General features: G+C 44.5%; 4 protein-coding genes across 4 annotated transcripts; all 4 read left to right on the top strand.

Annotated features, from left to right (window-relative positions):
• Positions 1-1,916: 1,916 nt before the first annotated feature.
• On the top strand, positions 1,917-6,216 carry FOMMEDRAFT_94441 (uncharacterized protein; the record flags this gene model as incomplete). The annotated part of the gene is made up of 13 exons (XM_007270364.1): positions 1,917-2,162; positions 2,283-2,330; positions 2,402-2,440; positions 2,494-2,783; positions 2,991-3,262; positions 3,313-3,431; positions 3,492-3,747; positions 3,800-4,197; positions 4,257-4,462; positions 4,518-4,779; positions 4,841-4,961; positions 5,015-5,106; positions 5,191-6,216. 13 exons carry the CDS (start codon positions 1,917-1,919, stop codon positions 6,214-6,216), a joined length of 3,375 nt encoding a protein of 1,124 aa, XP_007270426.1.
• Positions 6,217-7,840: 1,624 nt separating this feature from the next.
• FOMMEDRAFT_160675 (uncharacterized protein) lies at positions 7,841-11,871 on the top strand (the record flags this gene model as incomplete). Its single annotated transcript, XM_007270403.1, has 13 exons — positions 7,841-8,092; positions 8,190-8,237; positions 8,298-8,336; positions 8,399-8,927; positions 8,977-9,098; positions 9,159-9,414; positions 9,466-9,860; positions 9,918-10,123; positions 10,194-10,449; positions 10,505-10,625; positions 10,677-10,768; positions 10,820-10,916; positions 10,967-11,871. 13 exons carry the CDS (start codon positions 7,841-7,843, stop codon positions 11,869-11,871), a joined length of 3,318 nt encoding a protein of 1,105 aa, XP_007270465.1.
• Positions 11,872-17,110: 5,239 nt separating this feature from the next.
• On the top strand, positions 17,111-17,863 carry FOMMEDRAFT_23031 (uncharacterized protein; the record flags this gene model as incomplete). Its single annotated transcript, XM_007270288.1, has 2 exons — positions 17,111-17,620; positions 17,680-17,863. A coding segment is annotated over exon 1 (153 nt), but the record flags the coding sequence as incomplete, so codon positions are not given.
• A 2,409-nt stretch (positions 17,864-20,272) lies between these two features.
• Positions 20,273-20,512, top strand: FOMMEDRAFT_51140 (high mobility group box; the record flags this gene model as incomplete). The annotated part of the gene is made up of 1 exon (XM_007270346.1): positions 20,273-20,512. A coding segment is annotated over one exon (240 nt), but the record flags the coding sequence as incomplete, so codon positions are not given.
• Positions 20,513-24,204: the final 3,692 nt, after the last annotated feature.

Raw genomic sequence — 24,204 nt, 5'->3', positions numbered from 1 at the left:
ATATAAATGCACACAGTGTGGGCCTATCAAGGGTGATGTCAAGCATAGGATGGTAGGTGGGGAAGGAGAGTGTGTGGGGGGTCAGAGAGAGGATTGTGCCTGAGGAGTAGTAATACATGGACATTGTTGCAAGCACATACTCACTGATTGTTGCTTGTATTACTGAGCAGGAAGAAGTACACAAATGCATGGAATTATTGAAGAAGTTGTTCAACATTGGTCAACAATACAGATGTGCAAATGCAAATGCAAAAAAGAAGGTGAGTGTAATAAAAAGGAGGACAATGAAGGAGAGGCAATGTAAGAGGCAGAGCAAGGAGCAGGAGGGATGAAAGGGAGACAAGAAGTTGGGAGGAGAGGGATGAGCAACTATTGTGTGAGTTATTATGAAGTGGACTGGCTACTTATACTTTACACTGAAGGACTGTGTAGCCAGCTTGGCTGTGTTGTCACAAGATCTGAGGCTCAGCACAGGCATTACAGTAGCAGATTAGAGAGACAAATCCAGCAACCTTTATTGCCTAGACAGTTACAGGCAGTGTGCCTGCTGGAGGATGCTTGTAGGCAGAGGACTGGCCTGGAGAGAACAAAAGAGACAACATAGTATTAGGGGAAGAGGGTTGGGGAGATAATGGAGGTAGGAGGAAAAGCAGTGACAAGAGCAAGTGTGTCATTATATGCTCTTGATCTTTAGTACTCGATTATGTAATCACTTTGATATATTGTTTAAAGGTAAAAACAAATTATATTATAAGTCTGACAGAGTGATTGTTAACATTATTAATATATATAATTGTATATTATCTTACTAAAAGTATTGTAATTAACTTACAAGCACAACATATTACTTTTATGACTGTTATAATTAATCAACTATTGTTACAGATAACTTATAATATAATTTTAGCATATTATAATAGGAGTTGAGCACTTGTACCTCACATGTAATGTTGTAATAATACTATTAGTAAGCTTACTTGCTCTAAAACATGTTTGTAGTTTAACAGAAACTTTGTATATTTCTTACATTTATATACAATCATTATAATTACATTATAAGTAAAATATAAGTGTTATTTTAGAATGTAATGCTTATAAAATCATTTTATTAGATTACCTTTGCTATTATTAAATACATTTGTTGCGACTTTTTCGTGATGTAGATGTGCAATGAATAAGTGGCACCAGATGGATCATATTGTGAATAGATTGGACACAACCTTGGCTCGAGCATTTTTAGCAAGGAAGCAAACTTGTCCTTGATGTACTGTGTGTAATTTTGAAGTATAATTTTGCTTATCTTCTGGTCGGATCAAAAAATAACACACAGTGAAAACAGGTTCAAAAGATGAGGGTAAGACATCAGTAAACTCAACTAGGCATAGATCTGAATCGAAGCTTTCTTTTGAATCAATTTAGAAATGTGACTAGTTGGGCAAATTTAACTAATTTGAATTAGGAAAAGTGGAGAAGTATCAAATTGGGAAACGACTTTGCATCCTGCTATATCAGTTTATCAGTCCCATAAAAGGTTGATACAAACAAGTTAACTTGCCCAATAGGCAAGCATACTTTCTTTACTGTTAAAGTCTAGTTGCTACTTTGACATCGTTAGACCGTCAGTTCCCGCTCCCGTAACATTCCGGACCCCGGTGCAAACATGTCCTAGCACTAGTAAGTAACCTCGTGAAACTATTATTCCTCGCTCCGTAATGAATAGTAAAGCCGCCACACTCACAATAGCCTGCCATTATACTTTGCTTTTTTAAACATTTTTATTCATATTCGACTAGTCGCATTGCAACAAGGTGTCCAATTTGGCCTTGATAAATCACTTAGATAACTGTCCATCCAAAATTGAGGCTTCCTTCCATATCCTCTCCCTGCAGCTGTCCCAGGCGACGTGTTTCAGAAAAATGCCTGTTTCTTACAAAACCACGTTGAAAGAAGACAATGACCAGAATTGGGAGTTAATTCCAGCCAAGGACGGCGTTCCTGCATACTATGAATACCAACAGCGTATTGAAACAGGTCGTTTGGATGATCGTGAATATCGTATTATTCGCCTAGAGAATAACCTTGAGGCCGCGATTGTCCGTGACAAAGACGCCGAATTATCTGCGGCTTGCATGGATATTGCGATTGGAAGTACTAATGATCCGGTGCGTAACGTGACATTCACTGTTTTGCCTATCAGCTTCAGCCGTGTCCATATCATGGATTAATCAATTGATTTTTTTTTTTGCTATCATTATTCGACAACGACACTTACTACTTTATAGGATGACATGCCCGGTACTGCTCATTTTTGCGAGCACTTGATGTTCATGGTCAGTCGCGTTCTTGACCATGAAGTCCATGTCCAACTGCTCTATACTTACTTCCATGTCTATGCTCATAGGGTTCCGAAAAACACAAACAAGAAAACGGATTTCAAGAGGTAAAGTCTTTCCATTAGCTTGAGAAACTATTCTTATCTCGAATCCTTAACAGTACCTGAATTTGAACAGTGGTGTGTACAACGCTTCTACAACGTACTCGAACACGAAATTTTTCTTTGAAGTCGATTCGGACGCACTTCATGGTGCGCTCGAGCTGTTTTCTGAATTCTTCTACTGTCCACTCTTTCACAAAGACTCTGCTCTGCGCGAGATTAAGGCAGTTGATTCCGAATATTCCAAAAATCGCCAAAATGACACATGGAGACTAGCATATCTTGACAATTCCATTGTGCATCCGGGACATCCACTGAAAAAGTTCAGCACTGGGAACAAAGACACATTGTTAGGGAGACTCCTTGCAACACATTTACACCATAAATCCAACAAGAGTGTGGATGATCATACCTCCAGCAGGAATTCCGACAGTGAGATCTCATTGAGAGATGATAGCACTCTGACTCGGACGTCTTCATTTAGACAACATACAAAAGATAGACAACAACCCAGAAGTAGGACTCCTAGTGAGACTTCTGTGAAGACCTCTTCCAGTCGAAACTCCTTTCGAAGCATAGGTTCCTCAATGCGAGCACGTTCAGAGACAAGTCAAAGTGCCAGAAGTGGATCACTGTCCAGAACATCGAGTAGCACACCAAATAGATCAAATCTCCAAGATGACAGGGCGAGGGCAGAGAAAGAAGCAGCAGCAAAGGCAAAGAAGGAAGCAGAAGAAGCAGCTGCTTTGAAGGCAAGAGAGAGATTGATGCAATGGTGGAAGAAGGAGTACTGTGCAGGCAGGATGCGCTTGGCAGTAGTTGGGAGAGGTCTGTCCACCTAACTGTTAGAATTTATCTTGAGTCTGACTGCAAAGCAGATTCCCTTGACGAGCTTACCCGTTCAGTTGTGAACCTCTTCTGGCTAATAAAAAACACTAAACAGGACCCTGCCCCACTTGTCTCTTCAGACCAGCCTTATGGGAAAGAAGAGCTGGGTGTATGTGTTCTGTGTTATACCTAAACTAACCTTCCGCCTGACCATTTTTGCGTGTATTAGAAAATTGTGTATGTCAAAACGATCGAGGAAATGTACCAGATTACTATCACCTTCCCCATTCCCTGGCAGGTTCCTCTTTGGCGTGAAAGTCCAACGTACTTTATTACCCATCTACTCGGTCATGAAGGTCAGGGTTCCCTGCATGCTTACTTGAAGAACAAGGGGTGGATTATAAGCTTAGTCGCTGGTGATGCAATCCCTGGTCGCGGAATAAGCCTATTCAAAGTGTGGATTGCGCTGACTAAAGACGGTTTTAGTAAGGCTTGTCTGCTATTATATTATGTTCTTTTACGATGATGTGCTTTCAGAAAACTATCAAGAAGTCATACTGACATGCTTCAAGTTTATCAACCTATTACACGGATCCACATTTCCAGAGTGGATGCAGAAAGAGCTGAAGATAATTCAAGAGATCTCTTTCCGCTTTGAGGAGAAAGGCCATGCAGTTCCTCATGCTTGTAGCATTGCCACCTCCTCGATGAGGTTTCCAGCACCACGAGCCCTTCTCCTGAGTGGACCTGTTCTCTTCTGGGAATGGGATGAGAAGTCTGTGAGCAATATTTTGAAGGGAATGAATATTGAGAATTGCTATATAGTTGTAGCTGCCAAGGATCACGACCACCTTCATGGAGAGTCGTGGCATAAGGAACGATGGTATGGGGCAGAGTATGTTAAGAAGCCGTTTGGAGCCCAGTTCATTGCCGATGTAAGCCCTTTCCTAATTTAATTATCGAGAGCCTGATTTTGACGGCACGTCATAATTAGGCTCGCAGAGACAACAATATTCCTGAAATCACTTTGCCAGCACAAAATCCATTCCTTCCAGAGAACTTTGAGGTTCATAAAGTACATGTTGAACGACCAAGGAAGCGGCCTGTGCTTATTAAGCGCTCGCCACTGATGGAAGTATGGCACAAGAAGGACGATCAATTTTGGGTCCCTAAGGCTATTGTAATGATCGCAGCACGAACGTAAGTACATTTATACCTAGAAGTTTGCCCTCGGCTTTTCTAATTACGTGACTAGTCCAATTGCTGGATCATCTCCTAATCTCCGAGCTTTGACGTTGACACGACTGTTTGTATATCTTGTAGAAGATGCACTCGCCGAATATTCTTATAACGCAAACGTCGCCAACTTAGGATATAATATCCAAAGTGCTGCCACAGGATTCAAAATAACAATCGGCGGCTTCAATGATAAACTGCATGTTCTCGCTGAGGCAGTCCTTAGAAAAATTAGACACCTCGAGATCCGAAAGGACAGGTTGAAGATTGTAATTGAACAAGTTGTGTTACTTTATATCTTGATTGCTAAGTCTGATAGTTGATATTGGGACATTCTATAAGGCAGAACGTAATTTGAATAATTTAGACTTGCAAGATCCCTCTGACCTTTCAATCCGTTACCTAAACTATCTGGCAGATGACTATGAATTCAGAAAAGAAGAGGAACAAGAAGTGCTGAAAGGTTCTTTTCTTTGGCTGTAGTACATGTGAAGTTGTTGACTGATAAACAAACAGGTATTACCGTTGCAGAACTTTCTAAACATGTGGACGAGTTACTGTCCGAACTGAAATTCATAGTTCTGGTCACTGGCAATCTTGGAAAGGAGGTGAGTGTAGTGCTGAATCGAAAGTTGTATCGCATAACATTTACTGTTGCATAGGATGCCTTCAAAATTGCATCCACTGTAAAGAGAGTGTTGCACTCTAAACCGGTAGCAGAAGACAAGCTTCCAAAACTACGTACACGTCTTCTTCGCAAAGATACGCAGGATGCAACAGGATGCAATTACGTCTGGAAACTACCTGTTCCTAACACAAGAGAAGCTAATTCGAGCATTGCCTATTATTGTCATGTCGGCAATTATTCTGACCCACGTACTCGCGTGACATGTTCTTTGCTCTCTCAAATCTTGGATGAGCCAACATTTGATTTTCTTCGTACGAAAGAACAGCTCGGATACAATGTATATTCTGAGATGGTCGCAGACATTGAGTCCATTGGATGGCGTCTAGTGATCCAGTCTGAAATGGCCTCGGAATATCTCGAATCGCGTATCGAAGCATTCCTGAGGTATATGCGCAAGATAATCCGGGGCATGTTAGTCGAGAAACTCGACGAACATAAGAGATCACTCGGGAGAATATGGACAGCGAAGGTTAAACATGTTCCTCAAGAGACAGCGACGTTCTGGTCTTCAATCGCCAGCGGGTACTACGATTTCGAGAGAAGCGAAACGGACGCAAAACTTCTTCGTGATGTATCGTTGTCAGATGTCCGTACAATGTTTGAGAGGTGCCTCGACCCGTCATCGGAAAAACGTTGCAAACTTTCAGTACATATGCACTCTAAAAGGCCACCCAAATCTCCTGGAGAACCAGCTCCCCCAAATGTCAGCAGACGCACTGCTCAGGAGTTCTTGAGTTTGCTGAAGAAGGAGGGCATCTTTGTTGACGAAAAGGAGTACAACTCAATGTGTGAGGTTGAAGTGACTGTGCCTGAAATGCATGAATACTTGGAGAAGACGAGCTTGAATGACCTACTCAAGAGAAATCATGATAAAGTGAAGGACCTATTCGGAAAGTTGAATTCACTAGTGAAGAAGTATCCAGCCAAGCCCGCGTTAGAAGCTGAACATATACATGATGGTGCTAAGTTTAAACAAGGTCTTCACCTGTCTGATCTTGCGAAACCAGTTGAAAAATTTAAAGTAGAATAGTCGTGGTGGATTTTGACACAATTCAATGATGCGGACACTCAGCATGGCACAATACAGTAACAGACACAAATATTTATCTAATTTATTGGTGATACATTTGTTATCAATACACAATGATTCATCCCACTGTGAGGATTGTTGAATGTACTGTGTATTCAAAGGTGTGGGTGCTCTTGGAATGCTTATTAATAGATACAGAGTCTGGTGATACTTAATATCTGCAACAGTGTGTTGGATAGACTGGTGAATGAGTTCTAGTATTGTGGTTCTCTTGTTTGAATTAGTCATTGGAAACTTAAGATCTCTCTGAGAGCGAGGCACGGTCGGTCCCATAAGGTCTGGCTGAGTACATCTAGTGTATGCACAATATCCGCAACATTGTCTTTCATATCTAGCAAGTCATCGACTGCATCTACAACTTCATAGGTAGTTTAAAATTCGTCTATAGAACTATTCTACCAAGGTTGAAAACTTTCTGAATGCAATGCTGCCAGTGGATGTGGCAAAGCTCGTGATCCGTTCCTATTTGTTACATGAAGTGCTCGACCTACCTACCATATAGCATCAATGTGTGCAGCAGTAGACTTCTATGCACATTATGAGACCGCAGCATTAGCACGAGTTTCAAGTTAGCTAGGCACATCCGTGTCTACCTTTCAGGCTCTGTGGGGAGAATATTCAAATTAATGAGAGTAAAGGCACTTATGAAACAGATGCACGCTCCAATAATTAAGGTCCTTTGCTCTTGAACTGACTATTATTAGTACCATATTATGTGGCGAGTAAGGCAAACGAATAAAGGATAGAAGTGCATTGTTAAACCTAATCAAGATCAAAACGCAACCAAAATCCTTGTAAGTGTGCAACAAATAAGTGGCACCTAGGGCATCTCATTGTGAATAAACTGGATATGCGCCATGATGCTTCTCAGCAAGGAAGCAGACCTATACTCGATATAGCTTGCATAATTTTGAAGTACAAGTTTGCTAAGCACTTGTTTGGATAAAAATAGTGTATATTGCTACTGTATAATGACAATGAGGTAGTAGTAATGGGGGTAAGGCATTAGCAAACTCGATTAGGCAGAGATCTGAATCGAAGCTTTCTTTTGAAACGATTTAGAATGCAACTAGACAGACAAATTTAACTAAGTTAAATTATAAAGAGCAGATAAGTATCAGACTGAGAAACAACTTTGCATTCTCCCACACCAGTTTATCAGTCCTGTAAAACGTTGATGCAAGCAAGATAACTTGCCCACTTGAAAAGCATACTTTCCTTACTGTTAATGTCTAGTCGCTACTTTGACATTGTTAGACCGTCAGTTCCTGCTCCTGTAACATTCCAGTGCAAACGTGCCCTAGCACTAGTAAGTAACCTTGTGAAACAATTTTTTCTCGTTGCCTAATGAATGGTATAGCTGCCACACTCACAATAGCCTGCCATCATACTTTGCTTTCTTAGACATTCTTATTCATATTCGACCAGTCCCGTTGCGACGGGTGTCCAATAACACCAATTTTGCCCTTGCTGAAACACTTTTTAGATAGCTGTCCATCCGCAGTATGAGATTTCTTTCAGTATTGTCTCCCTACAACTGTCTCAGAGCACATACATTAGAAAGATGCCTGTTTCTTACAAGACCACGTTAGAAGAGGACCGTAACGATCCGAAAAATTGGAAGTTAATCCTTACTGAGGATGGTGCTCCTGCATATTATGAATACAGACGGACTATTGTTAAGAGTCCTCAGGACGACCGTGAATACCGCATCATTCGCCTACTAAACCAACTTGAGGCCACCCTTGTTTGCGACAGAACCGCAGACAAGGCCGCCGCTTGCATGGATGTTGCGGTTGGAACTGCAAGCGACCCAGTGAGTCACGTGACACTCCTCTGCTAGAACGTAATGCCATCACTTCCTCGTCAAGCGAATATTACTGTTTTCATCGGTGTTGCTAACTAATGACTAGGAAGACATGCTCGGCACAGCCCATTTCTGCGAACACCTATGGTATATGGTACGCTATAGTATTCCTAGACTTGAGGTTCATTTTTCAACGCGTGTGACCGCTCTACAGGGTACGGAAAAGAATAAACAAAAGGATGCCTTTGATAAGGTAAATGCATTTAATCGGCTTAATTGGACAGTGATTGTTAAATTGCCATGCTTCGTAAATAGTACATGAGTTTGCACAGCGGCATGACCAATGCCTACACATATCACTCCGACACAAAGTATTTCTTTAGCATCAATTCAGAAGACTTTGATGGCGGGCTCAAACTATTTTCTCAACCCTTCTACTGTCCAAGCTTCCATGAAGACTCCATACAGACTGAAGCCAAGACGATTGACTCCGAATATGTTAAATTCCGCCAAACGGATACTTGGAGACTACTGTATATTGAAATCTCCCTTGCCAGTCCGGAACACCCGTTGAGAAAATTCGGCACCGGAAACAAAAGGACGCTGATAGACGGTTTTCTTGAGACGCCCTCCAGCGCAAAATCAGGCGGATCCAGCAGAAGTTCTAAGATAACGAGCAAAGTGACCTCCCAGAGTGTGAGAAAGGGGGTAAGAGAGGCAGCCGCAAAGAAGATCACGGAGGAAGCAGAAGCTGCAGCCGCTCTAGTGGCAAGGGAAAAATTGTTCGAATGGTGGAAGAGAGAGTATAGTGCTTGTAGAATGAGCTTGGCAGTGATTGGAAAAGGTCTGTCCGCTTCTCTGTCAAAGTCGCTCCTGACTCTTATTGTAACCAGAATCGCTCAATGATCTCACCAACATGGTCGTACAGTATTTTACACCAATCAGAAATGACGCTCAGCAAAACCCTACTCCATTTGTCTCTTCAGAGCAACCATTCGGAAAGAGAGAACTATGCGTATGTATGTTCGGTTGTATCTAATTCAATCCTATGCCTGACTACAGTTTTAAATACTAGAAAATCGTGTACGTTAAGACACTTGTGGAAATGCACAGAATAAAAATCGCCATTCCTGTACCGTGGCAGGATAATTACTGGCGTGAACGCCCAGCGGACTTCCTCATCCATCTGCTTGGCCATGAAGGCAGGGGTTCATTATACTCATATCTGAAGATGAAAGGGTGGCTGTTGGAGCTAGTTGCAGAAGTTGCAGACTTTGGACGAGGAATTAATACTATCACGCTGCAGCTAGACCTAACCGAAAACGGATTCAGTAAGTAAAAAATGATTTTATCGCGTGTTCATTGCTAATATAGACCTTCAGAAAACCATAGAATTGTAGTAGTAACATGCTTCAAGTTCATCAACTTCTTGAGAAACTCAAAGTTTCCAGAATGGATGTGGGAAGAACAAAATAAACTGAATGAATTGTCGTTTCGCTTCAAGGAGAAAGGCAGTGCCGTTTCCTATGCATTGGACATTGCTTCCCACATGAAACTTCCCGTTCCCCGTGCTCTAGTCCTAAATGGCAGTATTATGTCCTGGGAGTGGAACGAGAAGCTTGTAAGAGACACACTGAACAAATTAGATATCGAGAATTGCTATGTTATTGTAGCCGCCAAAAAGCATGATCAGACTCACGGACAGAGTTGGCAAACAGAGCCGTGGTATGGAGCAGAGTATATTAAGAAACCTCTTGACGCCAAGCTCATAGCCCATGTAAGTACTTTCCTGGTTATTGGGAATTTGACTCTGAAAACTGCTCATCGTCCTCAGGCGCGCAAGGATAATGACATTAATTCCTTTACATTGCCGGTACCGAATATATTTATTCCAGAGAACTTTGACGTTCATTATATGTACGTTGAACGGCCAAAGAAACGGCCTGACCTTATTAAGAGCACATCGCTAATGCAAGCATGGCACAAGAAAGATGATCAATTCTGGCTCCCACATGCTTTTGTGAATATCTCAGCACGAACGTATGACCAGTCTCATTATTTTATTTAGCTTTCTATTGCGTACTGATTGATTTTGTTTTTACTTGACCAGTCCTGTTGCTGGAGCAAGTTCCCAATGCTTTGTGTTAACTAAAATATTTACAGAGCTTGTAAAGGATGCCCTTACTGAATTTGCATTTGATGCACACATAGCAGGCTTAGATTATGAACTAGAAGCCACCACGCGTGGCTTCACACTAACGGTCAAGGGATACAATGATAAGCTGCACCTTCTCACCAAGGGCGTACTTAGTGAGATTAAAGAGATTACCATTCGAAAAGACAGACTGGAGATTATAGTTGAACGAGTTACGTTATTTGATTTGACTCTACAATTACATTCTGAAAAGAGTTTCCGATCAGGTACGGAAAGAGTTTAAGAAATTAAAGTATGGTGCCCCTTGTGATCTGTCCAAGGGCTACTTATACGACCTTACCGATAATAATGCATTTAACGTGGAAGAGAAACTAGAAGCTTTGGAAGGTTTGCCTTTAGTTTTCACCATCAAAAGAAAATTTACTTAAAGACATGCAGGTATTAATATCCAGAAGCTAAAAAATCATGTGGAGGCGTTACTTTCTAAGCTGTTCTTTGAGGTACTAGTCAGTGGGAACATGCAAAAGCAAGTGAGTAGCGAGTCCTGTCCATCCATGTAAAATATTTCACCAGTCATATAGGATGCTCTAAATCTTGCATCACAAGTAGAAGAGGCATTCCAAAAACCAGTGCAGGCAGACAAGATCCCAAAGAACCGATCTTGCACCCTTAACAAGGGTATGCCTGCTGTATAATGGGCACAATCATCTTAATAACCATTTCAACAGGTTGTAATTATATCTTGGATCTGACTGCACCCATTGCCAATGGGACAAGCTCAAGCTTATGCTACTACTGTCAAGTCGGAAATGTCTCCAACCAACGTACTCGTGTGACGTTTTATCTACTTGCCCAGATCCTCCAAGAACCAACATTCACTATTCTTCGAGTGAATGAACAGCTCGGATACGCATGCTATTCTCGACCAATGAAAGGTGCTGAGTTAGTTGGCTGGCACCTGGTGATACAATCTGAGATGGACACAAAGTATCTTGAATGGCGAGTTGAAAAATTCCTAGAGCATATGCACAAAAGGATTAAGGAAATGTCACGAGAGAAATTCAAGAGTCATAAGAAGTCACTCGGAGACAATTGGAAGGAGAAACTTAAGACGATTAAACAAGAGGGGGAAAGGTTCTGGGACTCTATTGAGGATGGATACCAAGATTTCCAACAAAACGAAAAGGATGCAAAACTTCTTCAGAGCCACGACAAATCCGCAATATCACTGAATGATGTCCTTCAAATGTTTGAACAGTACCTCTATCCGGAATCGCTAAAGCGTTCCAAGCTTTCAATACACATGCATTCTCAAAAGCCACCTAAACCAGCACCTCTGCATGTCAGCATACGTGCTTCAAAGGAATTCCTTGAGGTGTTGCTCAAAGGTGGCATCTCTATAGACAGAGATGAATACTCTTCTACGTGCGAACTCGAGCCATCTATGTCACAATTCCAAAAATTCTTGGAAGAGATGTGTGGAGAGGGAGTCAAGGAGTTATTTGGAAAGCTTGATTCACTTGCAGAGAAGTACCCTGTAGAGATTGCTTTGAAGGGTACAGATATAAAAGACTGTGTTAAGTTCAAACGTGGTCTCTCCCTTTCTAGGTCTGCAACGCCAGTACAGCAATAAGATGTAGAATAATTGAATAAGGCCTTGGAACCCTTTAATGTCATTACATAATATACTAAGATAACTATCTACAGTATTAAATGTTCATTCACAATATAGCAGTTGATTACTGCACTAGTACCCAATTACTAGCTTAAGCTGATTCTCAATCTGACTTTGACCTTCATAAGAAAACGGTGCTTTGGGACTCAATGGCTAAGTGCATATGGCCTGAAAAGGAGATGACGATTAAACATTATGTAATTTCAGCAAAAGAATTGATTTTTGTTTCCGCCGAAGGTTGCTTCTTACTACTGTACTATATGAGCAGGACCAATGTCTTCATCACCTCTTCTCGATATCTGTATTTTTTTTTGAATTCTTCGGCTACGCTATGTTACTGGTCGACGCAGATTTATGTCTGGACCAGCTGGCCTCGTGCAAGGTACATGAGGAACAGTTAAAATCGTTTTACGTGGAATTGAAATCGCCGGACCGGTGAGCTTTATAATTGTGATATGACAACGAGCGTATTCCTCACGTTCCTTTTCGATGCATGTCATAGCTCATTATGTAGGGGTTAAGCAGGCTGAGAGCGATTGTATTTCACAAGCTAACTTGGATGAAAACACAGTTATTGCAACAAACTTGCAGTTCAGGTGCGTGGGCATCTTCCAGCGAGTAGAGTTCTGGCAATCTCTTATTTTTGGTGCTCACTCTTGTGCATTAGGTCTATGGCCTCTTGAGACCAATCCTCACCTAGAGTACCCCAATTTCTTGTAGCAATACTGGTCACAGTTGGATCAGCCGTGCATTTGCATTTTGATTAGTATAGTGGATTCATCGTTGCAATTAGCACCGGAAGTCTCGGAAATGAACGCCGGTTGCCTATCCGCTCAAGTGAGTTGGAATACTTAGCGTCCACAGGTTAGGGGCGCTGATGTCCCTACACTATTTGTGCCATAAAGAAGGGACATCCTGGCAGTTACTTATCAAGATCGACTAGCTTTTGCGTCTTAGCAGAGAATATCAGAAGCACAAACTCAGAGGGCGAAAGTCAACATGAGACAGGGGACGAAGGATGAAAATCCGGCACCGATCGGATGCATGGTCAAAGATTATCAAGGCGAACGCGGATGTTCATGGGGCATGAACTGGAGAGAACACCGGCGCTTCGGTGATTGCAGAAGGAACTCACAATACTATGTAAGATTGACCAACCAAAGAGAAAAGATAGAGTTGAAAGAAGCGCAATTGAAGGCATTGCATGAAAATTTATAACCATAACGACCGGCCTTGTATTTCTTCTTTTCTCCACTTGTGAAACGCTCGCAGATGGGTGAGAAGTAGAGAAGTAGAGAAGTGCTGTGGAGGTTCTTGTACCTCTAATAGACGGCATTCGACGGACATTACGAAGATTGGGTGTACACATGTTAATGGCGGATGAATTACACGGTTTCCAGGAGTTTATGCGACCGTTTGATCAGCTGCGGTCCAGTAAAGACGAGATTGGCCAAAGACGTCAGAGAGTCGAGTTTCTGTGTGCATGGGCAGATGGAAGTTGAGATAGCAGATCAGCTGATGTGTGTCTTCTGGACACACGTGGATATCATACATTGTTATAGCGAAAAGAACTCTTGCCACGTTCCACGTTAGCTTACAGAACTCAAGCACGATGTGCAGGATTCCAAGACTCAGAGCTTCGTCTTGAAGCCAGAGAACAAGAGATACAACGACAAGTTTGTACAATGTACATCCGCGGCAAGGAACGTGTTTCTCACGTAAGCGGGTCACCGGTCCTCCGAAACGAATTGGAGAAGCCGAAAGAGACCAGCTGGCGTATCTGTCATTCAATAGCACCGACGAAGCATTACGAAGGATTTTCTTCCCACTTCTCATGGCTTAGACTATCCACCATCTGAATTGGCCTTGTCTGTACCGTTGTCTTCGTCTTCGAGTTTCATCATACTCCAGCTTCTGATTAATAAGACGTTCGCCGCGCTTCGAGTTCTACTGAAAGAACATTTTTTACCGTTCAAAGTTAACAGATATGAAGCCTCGAGGAGCTCATAGAAGGGCTCATGAATGTAGTTTGTGACGCAGGAATAGTTCGAATGAAATTCGCGATGCACGGCGACTCAGACTTCGCCAAGAGCATTTTTTCATTTGACTTAATTTGCAAACCACCTGCTTTGCCTTCGCGGTTCTCGACCTATTCGTAGAACACTCAAGTTGTCGTGTATAGTAAAGTAGAACACACACTAATCTTTTACATTCATCTAATATCAAATTCAAGATCTTGTCCCTTCACGTCATCTGAGACGCCCGCTAGCTAAAGTGCAGGGTTCGAATTCCTTACGCATGGCATCGTTCGCATCAGAAAGCGCAGAAGAGACGACAGTGTATACAGTTGAGTGGGTTGAAAGCCTAACTTATCTGCGAAAACATAGTTGGGCCTTTGAGGCGCTGGCGTCGGACGTCGGTGTAGTTAATTAGTTAGGATGCACTTGACAGAAAAGTCGAAAAAGAAAAATAAAGGCGGAGGTATAAAGTGAATTAGGCACAAGTTTCAGGTACGGAAGTTGGTGTATGTTTGCTTTCCCCTTTGAAATCTTGCACATCTAGGGTAGATGAGGCAAGTGACAGCGGCGGTCATAAGTTTGCGCTATGTTCTTGAACGCCGGCTTAATGAGAGAGACAAAGGAAATTATTTGATTAATCAATATTTGTTATGTCTTAGATCAATATCATATCTGTTGTGTGTTAAGTTATGATATGTGAGGTCGGTGTTGCTCATTTGGGTTGTGTGAACACTGCGGAGGTAAGTGAGTGTGAGCATCTCATCAAAATTTCATGCGAGACGTCCCTAAACATGTGTTCGAATTGATCAATAATAATGTACCATTGTGGTAACAGGATATCAATCGAAATCGCACAATCATGCTTTAGTCAAGCACAGCCTGTTTGATAACCGCAAGAGTGCTTAAGAAGCATCACGTCCAGATCGAAAAATGTTCGCATTCTATGTATTTCCGCCTTAAAGTAAAGGCACTTGGGCAAATCGAGCTTGGCGATGGATGCTAGGCTCTAAAGCAGGACTGGAGCGACATGAAGTCTTGCTTGCACGTTTGAACGGGAGAAATCTGTTATATTTGCCATATTTCAAAATAAAGCAAGGAGCAGGATCAGCACGCCCAATGTCGCCTATTCCACTAATATGAAAAGCATCCGCTAAGTAGTGTAGGACCTACCCACGGAATTACAGGAAACCAAGACATGAATTTCGCAGTTACCTAGGAACATCTTGTTTCCTTCACGATCGCGCGCAGGCGGAAGAAAGACTTACAGCGCACAGGACTACGGCGATCGAGAATCAAGACACATATGATATGATATATCACCCGATACGCCACGAAGAATATGCGCGAAACATAGAAGTTAGTTAACTGTATATCTGTTGGAGTCGCTTTGCCAGTGAAAAAGCGATGATCTGAGAATACCGAGTCTTCTTTTCTTTTTCCCGTATTGCTGGAGTGTAAATTCCGCGGTGAACGATATGGTACGGATAATCTTGCCGTCGCCGTTCTCTCGCCTCCGGATGTGTCATGCGTCGGGAGTAAGAGGAGAAGTCAGAGCTTCGCGAACCAGAAACTTGAGACAATATCTCTAGCAGCAGCAGTATGTTATCATCCGAATGTTTTGCAGAGGTTAACTAAAACATCTTGTCAGTCCTCATAGAGTTGCACGTTTGAGTTTCGCGTAGTCAAGCCTACATAAGTCCCCAGCTGACTAATCGACAACTTCGGATCTTCGCACCCTCCCCCGCATTTCCGACGGGCGAAGATCATATCACGGCCGCAGTAGACCCAGATTCGGAAACACCGCACAGGACCGAGATCGAAGGACGCTCGTCGTTTGAATTGAACAAGCGGGACAAGGGAAGTCAATGTACTAATGTAAATGTAGGGTTATATGATTATGAATTTATGACAGCCGCGACCTCCGAGTCGACAACGAACGTTTTCGATTGGCGACCCGACGGCGATTCCTTGCCTTCAAGTTTCTTTCTTTCTGCCGGAGGACGCTGGTCTGATAGAGCGATGCTGGGACACGGAGAGTCGGAGACGAGTGCGACTCGGAGTCTCTCGCGAGGTGGGTAAGGTACGCGAGAAAGGGAAGGAAGGTTGTGGGTATCGATAACTTTGTTGTTAAGCGTCAACGTAATATGTAGCCTTCGCAGTTTGACATTCCTCCGCGCCTTTCAGCGGAGAACCGTTGGATTCGGAGAATCCCGAGTGTTAAAGTCGTGAGAAGAATATTGAATAATATTATCGTTAATTTGGTGGCTTAGTGTTTGTTCATTATGACATAAGTAGTCCGCATACATCAAGACATGTACAGTCTAGTGGACGTTGTACAGATCGAAACAGGGGCTGGAGCAGTGAAATGGCCGTCACAAGTACGATATGGAAAGGGGGGGCGGAGGCGGAGGAACGGATTTACAAGGAGATTGAGGAATTACGAATTAAGATTGTAGAATGAAGGAAATAATCAAGGCCGTAATCCCTCACAGAATAAGTGGCGCTCAACACACTGGATTCACTCGCACAATCATCCCGCAAAGAAGTAGACTACACAGCAGTACTTTGAAGGCGAGGAGAAAGGGCTGTACTACACACTGCACACCAGAAGGATGGCGAACAAGGCAAAGCATGTCTTATCAAAAAGACATGAACAGACCTGTAAGTCGGCGGAAATATCATTGCGCAGGTCCCCTTGTGCTGTACATGGCACAGCATCGCGCTGATTGCATTGGTGGATCTATTGGAAGCGATCTTCTCATGGTGCTACTACTTAACTTGAGTAGAATACATCGTACTCCGGGGATCTCATTTCCGAGTCGCTGCTCCAAGTATCAATATCTATGTAGACTTAGCTACCTTCAATACGTAAGTCGTCTAGGCATTACTTTATTGAAACTTCTGGCTGTCTATTCCAGCTTTGTACTTATTTATTTACTTATTGGTCTAGGGGATTCAATGCCAGCGATAAGTCGTTGTATTTTGGACGATTTGATTTGATTATTGTCGGTAGGGGAATGCCAAAGGGATGTAAAATGCTGAAAGGGTTGAGAAAATCATCAATAGTACATATAAATTAGTTGCTATTTGTAGTGTAGAATGTCACTACTTGAAACCGGAGTAGAGAGTATTGAATACCGATTATTGGCACCGATTTCGGGGAGTAGGAGAGGGGACCGGCGGAAACAAAATAGTATTCAGAGTCATTCAGAGTACGGAATTTGGTATCATACTGCTTACTAGAAACATGGACTACGACGAAGAAGCGAAATGAAATGTCAAAAACAAGGTAGTAGATGTGTCTTGATCATGTCGTGTGTAGTCAGGAAAGAATGTCATGTTCGGCGCTTTACTACTGTAGCTTGAAACATTGAAACACTGCTAAGTACAGGGACGAGGAAAGGGAGGGGATAGGAAGACGAAAGCATGGCGAAGTGCGAGACGAATACCTGGTAGTGGTAGAATAGGACAGTCATGCTCTACTCAATACATACATTGTATGCAGAACGTGTAGAATCCAGACTGATGGCGAAGTATGTGGATCGACTTGAGTGCGTCACTGGTCAATCTTCTCCCGTGTGGCTGCTCTAGGGTCCAGACCACGCCCTCCCTAGGTTCTCCAGATTCGTCCCCTCTCTCCAACTCCTCCCGCCGGAATCCCTGTAACTTGGGGAACGTTCTACGAGAATCTGTAACTAATCTCGGTCGAAAATGGAAGAGTTAGAGGATCGGAGGACAAAGTGCGTACAGTGCTAGCGGTTGAGTAGCGAGTTAGTGCGCGCAAGCTGACAGGTTTCGCAGTTAAGTTCGTTCGTTTGTTTTTAGGTTATGTACGGTGTTACCACAAGGAAACGAGGGAGGATGTGGAGTACCATGTTTTAGAGCTTAAATCCCTCTTGAGGAAATGAGGAGGAGATAGGATATTGGAGAAGTGAGGAAGTGGAAGGGGTGAGGGATGTTAGTTTAGTTGTAATAGTACAGTACCACAAGGTTGAAGGTTGACGTTGGGCTGCTATTCCTTTTATCGTTGATTGAGGTGGTAGAGAGAAGTTGAGACTCGGTCCGAGAATGCGAGTATCCAACACCCCCTCCCCCTCGTCTCCTTCCTGCCCCACCCGTACGCGTGTAGGTCTAGACGTAAAAAGCACATTGTGTTTATACAAAGTGTCATCAACCAGGTGCGCCTCGTGGAGGACTTTAAGTGAAGGCTTACTCGATATGGTAGTTTACTATGTTAGATCATTGTATTATGGCAGGGGGGTGATCGGTCGATCTGATAAGGTGTTTGATCGTGTATCTTACTTGGTTGGCTTGAGTCGATGAAGGGGATGGGGTGAATGTGTGCACGTAGTATCTTTGGACTGAGGTAGGCACTAATTGCTAGACTGACACGATGCAAAGAGAAAAGGAGGGTCATCCTAGAATTGAATTGAATTGACCTGAACGATGCTGAGTTGAGTTGAGTTGAGTAGAGAGAGGCTTTACTCTCAACGTCCTTCACCACTCGGAGAAACGCGAAGTATGAAACACGTACGTCGTACGAGGGAAGGGGTAGAAAGGGTAGATGTTATCATGAAACAAATAACCAAACTGTTAGACTCCCAAGGTCTCGAAGGAAATGGAGTAATGGAATACGGCGGGAGGAGACAAGCGAGACCGGAATGAACGTGTGAAGTTGTTAGATAAGTTGGGAGAAAGGAGGAGAGGTCCGGGCTTACCCAATTCCGAGATTATTGGTTGCACGATTTAAAGATATTTTAGATTAGTCTGGGCTGAACGCCTTGTTTTGAATTCAATTGAATTGATTGAGAGCACAAGGGAAAAGCGCCCAAGTTTTTTAGGATCCAGCGAGTAAGACACTGTTTCTACGCTAACGTCAGAGGTTTTTATGTGACCCTTGAGCTTGAAGTTTTTGAGTAACGCCGTGCCTATCCTGCCCTTCAGTTTCTCGATCGCTCACCGGCGGTAGGAGGTAGGAGGAGGTAACAGAGTAGCGCCGTCGATACCAGTACTAACACTAACACAAAAATAAAGTAAATCGATTTACGCCTTGTTGTCGTATTTTACACAACTTGTTATGTAAGAGAATAGGCGCTAGTTAGCGTGCAGCACGGTGTTGGTGTGGTGTGGAGTGTGTAGAGCGCGAACCGCAAGCCGCGAGGGTGAAGTGACCAGCAGATCGGCGGATGATAAACGCATGGCTTATGGAGGTGTTTGTACTACAGCTACTAGTCAGAGTGCTAGTGCAGCACGTTGAGAGACGCGTGGAACGCCACGACGAGCGATGGTGGGCGATCGCAGCAAGGATTCAAGGAAGTTGGGCGAATATAAGATTCTGGTACTGGACGCTGAGAGTCATCCAGCTTCTCGTCAGTCTCGTGCTCTGGCCCACACAACGCGCGCCCATAACGGAATCAAACCAAATAGTCCAAAATAACGGGGGTGAACCGGGGTCGGCGATTCGGATTAGATACAGACAGAAGAGACCTCGAGCACCCTAAGAACTGCGAGGGGGTGTTTAATAACTGGTTCCGTGGCTGTCCTTAGATATTATAGGACCCCGAGAAGAGGTGGAATATATAACTAATAGTGTGTTCTTTGTATTTCCCTTCGATCCCCCTCTTATCGCCTCCAGTCTCTCTTCCTGCTCATCGTGCTCATAACTATACCGCTGCGTCGACGGCGGTGAACAGACTCACATTCACTTCACGCACACCTATCTCAGAGAGAGAAGATTGAAGAAGATGGTCGGAGCAGTGCGTCCGTTGAAGAGGCGCGCAAGCAGCAATTGCACAGCAGCAGCGGTAGAGAGCCAGAGCCAGAGCAGCGTGGCCGAAGATCACTGTGAGTTCCCATCTCACTCTCTCTTCCTCATTTTTTTCTTCTAACGCATACAACGAACAGCATTCCAGCTCACCTTCGCCTCTCCCTCCTCCGCTCCCTCCGATCTTCCCACCACCACTCTCCCGACCCAAGGCGCACTCGCTCTCCAACCCACAATCAGCTTCGCGCCCAACATCACTCCCGGAACCTACACTGCTCCTCCACCCTCAGACGACGACCTACTCAATGGACTCGTCGACGGCGCCGATGGCTGCGAATCAACTCGAACGACTCTATTCCCCGATGCTAGCGGTAATGATACGTCTTCGTTGACGAACCATCACCACCAGCCGGCTGCGAAGCGTCGGCGGAAAAATAACAACTCCCCTGCTTCTTCCGCGCCCTCTCCTACCAAACCATCGGCCAAGAAATCCTCAGCCAAGTCCTCCTCTCCCTCATCCAAACCTGGCTCTCCCGAACCTTCATCGAAATCCGATTCAAGTAGTACCACTGACGCACCAGCGCATATACCCCGCCCTCCCAACGCCTTTATCCTCTTCCGATCCTCTTTCATACGTTCGCAGCACGTCAGCGCCGAGACGGAAGGTAACCATGGCACGCTCTCCAAGATCGTTGGTATGCTCTGGCATAATTTATCCTATGAGGAACGTCAGGTTTGGCAGGCCAAGGCAAGGAGAGCGTATGCGGAGCATAAGAGGATGTACCCTGGGTATAGCTTCCGGCCGGTGAAAGACAAAAATGCGGCGTCGTCGAAGGACTCGACGAACTCGAATGCGTCAAAGCTGGAACGTGAAAGTACGCCGGCGTCGACGCCCGATGCTAACGCGGCGCCGCCGCCGAAGAGGAAGACGCGCACCGTCGGCCCGCGTGATTTGCAGCGCTGCGAACACATCGCTGCCCTCCTCGCGCGTGGACTCAAGGGTGCCGAACTTGACGCTGCGATGAAGGAGTTCGACGCAGCCCGTGCTCCTCAGACCTTTACTCCTCGATTCGAGGTACCTCTTACTGCTCAAGCATACGCCCCGCAGAAAGATAAGGACTCGAAGAAGGAGGCTAAGAAGGATGTTGAGGCAATCAAGACTGAAAAGGACGAGCAGGAAGTCATCACCGAAAGGAGAGAGAAAACCGTCGAACCAACGATGCAGCCCCCTCAATCCGTACCAGAATCCGATGCTCAGACTCAAAATCAACAACCACCTGCTGCACTCGCCATGCTCCGACCCAGACGCGTTCGACGATCAAGCTCGGCTCCCCTGCTTGACGCAGGCATGCCCATATCAGCTCCTCAACCCACTTACCCTTCCTCACACTCACATTTCTACCATCCTCAACCACAATCGCAACAATCCTTCCAGTTTGGTCAACATCAGGAACACGACTTCCAGTTCGGGCAGGACGCGACCCAGCATCACCAGGCGTACGCGCAGTCTTCGTTCACTTACGTGCAGACTACGCACCTTCAAGAAGGCATTGCTCTTCGAAAGCGCAGTGCCTCGTCTGACGCACATCTCCGTCGACCGTCATATTCCTTCTCCCAACCTGTTGCCCATCCGCACCTCGCCTCTCTATTTCCCACCCCGATCCCTCAAGTGCATGACCCGCAGCCGTTCATGCAAGCCTACAGTGCAGCCCATCCACACCTTCAGCATATGCAAGCGCAAATGCAGGCTCAGGCACGCTTGAACGGACAACAGGAGAGCCAGACTCCGGACTTGGGACTTGGCCTCGAGTTCGATCAGTCTGGATCACAGGTTAGCTACGATGCTGGTTATGGACAGCAGTCGGAAAGTGGTGGGCTGTCGAGACAGTCGACTTTGACAGACATGTCTAGTGAAGTTGTAAGTGTCTTTACGTTTTGATTGAAGATGAGTAAAAGTCTGATTCGTTCGTAAAGGATTTCACTGGTTTTTCGTTCTCGCAGCCAGATGGACGAGATGCACATATCCCACTTTCCGCGCATCCGACGAACCCTAATCCGTTCGAGACGGCACCTTCGCTCTCCGCTGCTCCCTCAGGTGCAAGTGTCGAGGAGATGGAGTACAATTACGCAGATATGCCTGGATTGGTCGACGCTCCTCTATACCAAAATTACTATCAGCCACAGCAACATCAGCAGCAGACTACTTCTGCGAGAACGCACAATCACCCGCAGCTTGAGATTCAGACGTCGTGGTCCGCAGAGGACTTTACGTTCGATCATCAGGCACCAAGTAGTGCAGTGACTGCGCCTCCATCGTCGGCTGCTGAGGTTGAGAGCGTGCCGCCGAGTGCTGTGAGTGGGGCATTTGACTTCCCGCCGCCAAGCTCGTCGAGTGGGCTTGAGATGGAGATGGAGATGGATGGGGCTTCTTACCTCAGTCCTGAGTCCTCGCAGAGTACGAGCGGAGGTGCGAGGACGCCGATCGATGATGCGTTCGCTTCGTGGGATCCTACCTCTCCATGTTCGTCCACCGTTGGTGTGTCGTCACCCATAACCAACTTCGAAGGCTGCAGTAGCAGCTCGACGAAGAACAGCACCAATGCAGTGTTTGCGAGTGCGTTACAAGCGGGCTTCCAGGCGTTCTTTGCGGAGGCTAAGAAGATGGGAGGGGGAGTGTTTGCTGATGAGGGGGCATTATATGAGCAGTTTACGAGGGGGTTGTGGAATGGGATGAGTGGGATGGGAGTTGGAGGGATGTACAGTGGTGAGCCTGCGACGACGATGTAAGCGAGCGAGGGTCATGTGACCTGAGGATGGGCTATTGTCCTCGAGTCACGACGATTTATTTTATCAACTGAGTCCTGACGTCCTCGCTAATCTCTGGTTTGGCTCTATTATTCCTTTACGACATTTTGCGCACGGCCGCAACCTCTACGAGCTCCTCCGAGTAGATGCGACGATCGGATTGTTAGTTAGGACCTTGGACCTTGCGGATCATACACGCTTTCGCACGACGAAAAACGACAATGCCGACGATACGAAAATCTTCATAATGACATTTGAATCAGCATCGAGACTTCTTCGAATTCGGTGCAAACGTCCTTTCGCGGATGCTGGATTCTATTTGATGGATGGATAAGCTTCAGTTCGCACTTACAAGGACATGGGTTTGTTCCGATCCAGGGCGCAGAACTGTGTGCTCTTTGCGTCCGTACACATTGCTTCTGGGACGGGCCTCCTACATTGGACTGGTGTTGTTCTACTTCACCGACCTTGCTGATTCTCAAACTCACATACTCGTGTCTCTCATCTCATCTCATTCTTTCATATCAAGACATCGTTTATACGCACATGCAATTTCCTCCGTTCTATCTCCTCTCTGCTCCCTTGGTCAACTTACTGTATAATCGTCTCCGCCTGCACGACGCCGAAGCGGAACGCTCCTCCTCTTCTTTCCTTTTCTTTGACCTCGACCTTGAGCTATAATTGGGTTTCCTCACCTTGTCCCTGACGACCTCGCCGTTCGGATGTCCCTACGGGAGATAGGTTTACTCCTCTCCTTGTCTTGATTCCGCATCTGATCGACATGTTCACACCCCTTCCTCTCTTCCTCGGTCTCTCTTCTTCCCACTCGAACTTAACCTTCTCTCCTCTCCTTGCATCTCAACTCCTCTCTTCCTTGTAATAAGTCTTGACTCTTCGACCTTCAACCTGACCTTTGTTCGCTGCCCATCGATTGCGGGCTCGCGGCCGGTTCCGCCACACTTTACCCCTTCTTTACCATTTTTATTCATTACAACTTATTGATTGTCTATTGATTAATTTGCATTACTCACCGAGAAATTTATTTTGTATCTGTAGATATTGTGACTTTGGAATTTGTTTGGTGGATTTTTTTTTTTGTTTAGTTTTATTCATTTCTTATTTCTCATCGCTCGATTTATTACTTTTTACCTTTTCATTCTCGTTCGTGACAAAACTCGGACGACGATTTATAACACCTTCTCTTATCCTTTACCTTTATTCTCTCTCAAATTATAACACACTGTGACACAGCTGAAGCATTTTATACAAGGAAATACGTAGTTTTTTTTCTTTTCTTTTTCTCGTTTTCTTTATCCTTGCAATATCATACGATATACCATCGTAGTTTTCTCAATCATGTATTTGGAGGCTGTATGAGGAAAATGTGAATGTACTTGTACGGCTTGAACTGAGCGTGTTTGACTCTGAAATTAACTTAGATTTGTAACTATTCAGACTACAGAATACAATGTGAATAGAAAGTATGATAGCAAGGACGCACGTTCGATGATAAGCCAAACAATAAGTAACTATGTAGATAATAGAATTGAGACAGGAGTACAATGTTAATCTCGATTGAACTTGCTTTGACTCTTTGAACTTGCTTGAGAGAGTATTTCTTGTTCTCCCTTTTTGGGTTGATACTGTAGAACTCGGGATGAGTCGGAAGAGAATGGGATAGGTATAGCTGGGCGGTCCATATTG

This window comes from Fomitiporia mediterranea (assembly GCF_000271605.1).
Source record: "Fomitiporia mediterranea MF3/22 unplaced genomic scaffold FOMMEscaffold_13, whole genome shotgun sequence".
Taxonomy (NCBI): Eukaryota; Fungi; Basidiomycota; class Agaricomycetes; order Hymenochaetales; family Hymenochaetaceae; genus Fomitiporia; species Fomitiporia mediterranea.
This window is presented reverse-complemented; position numbering and strand designations above follow the sequence as displayed.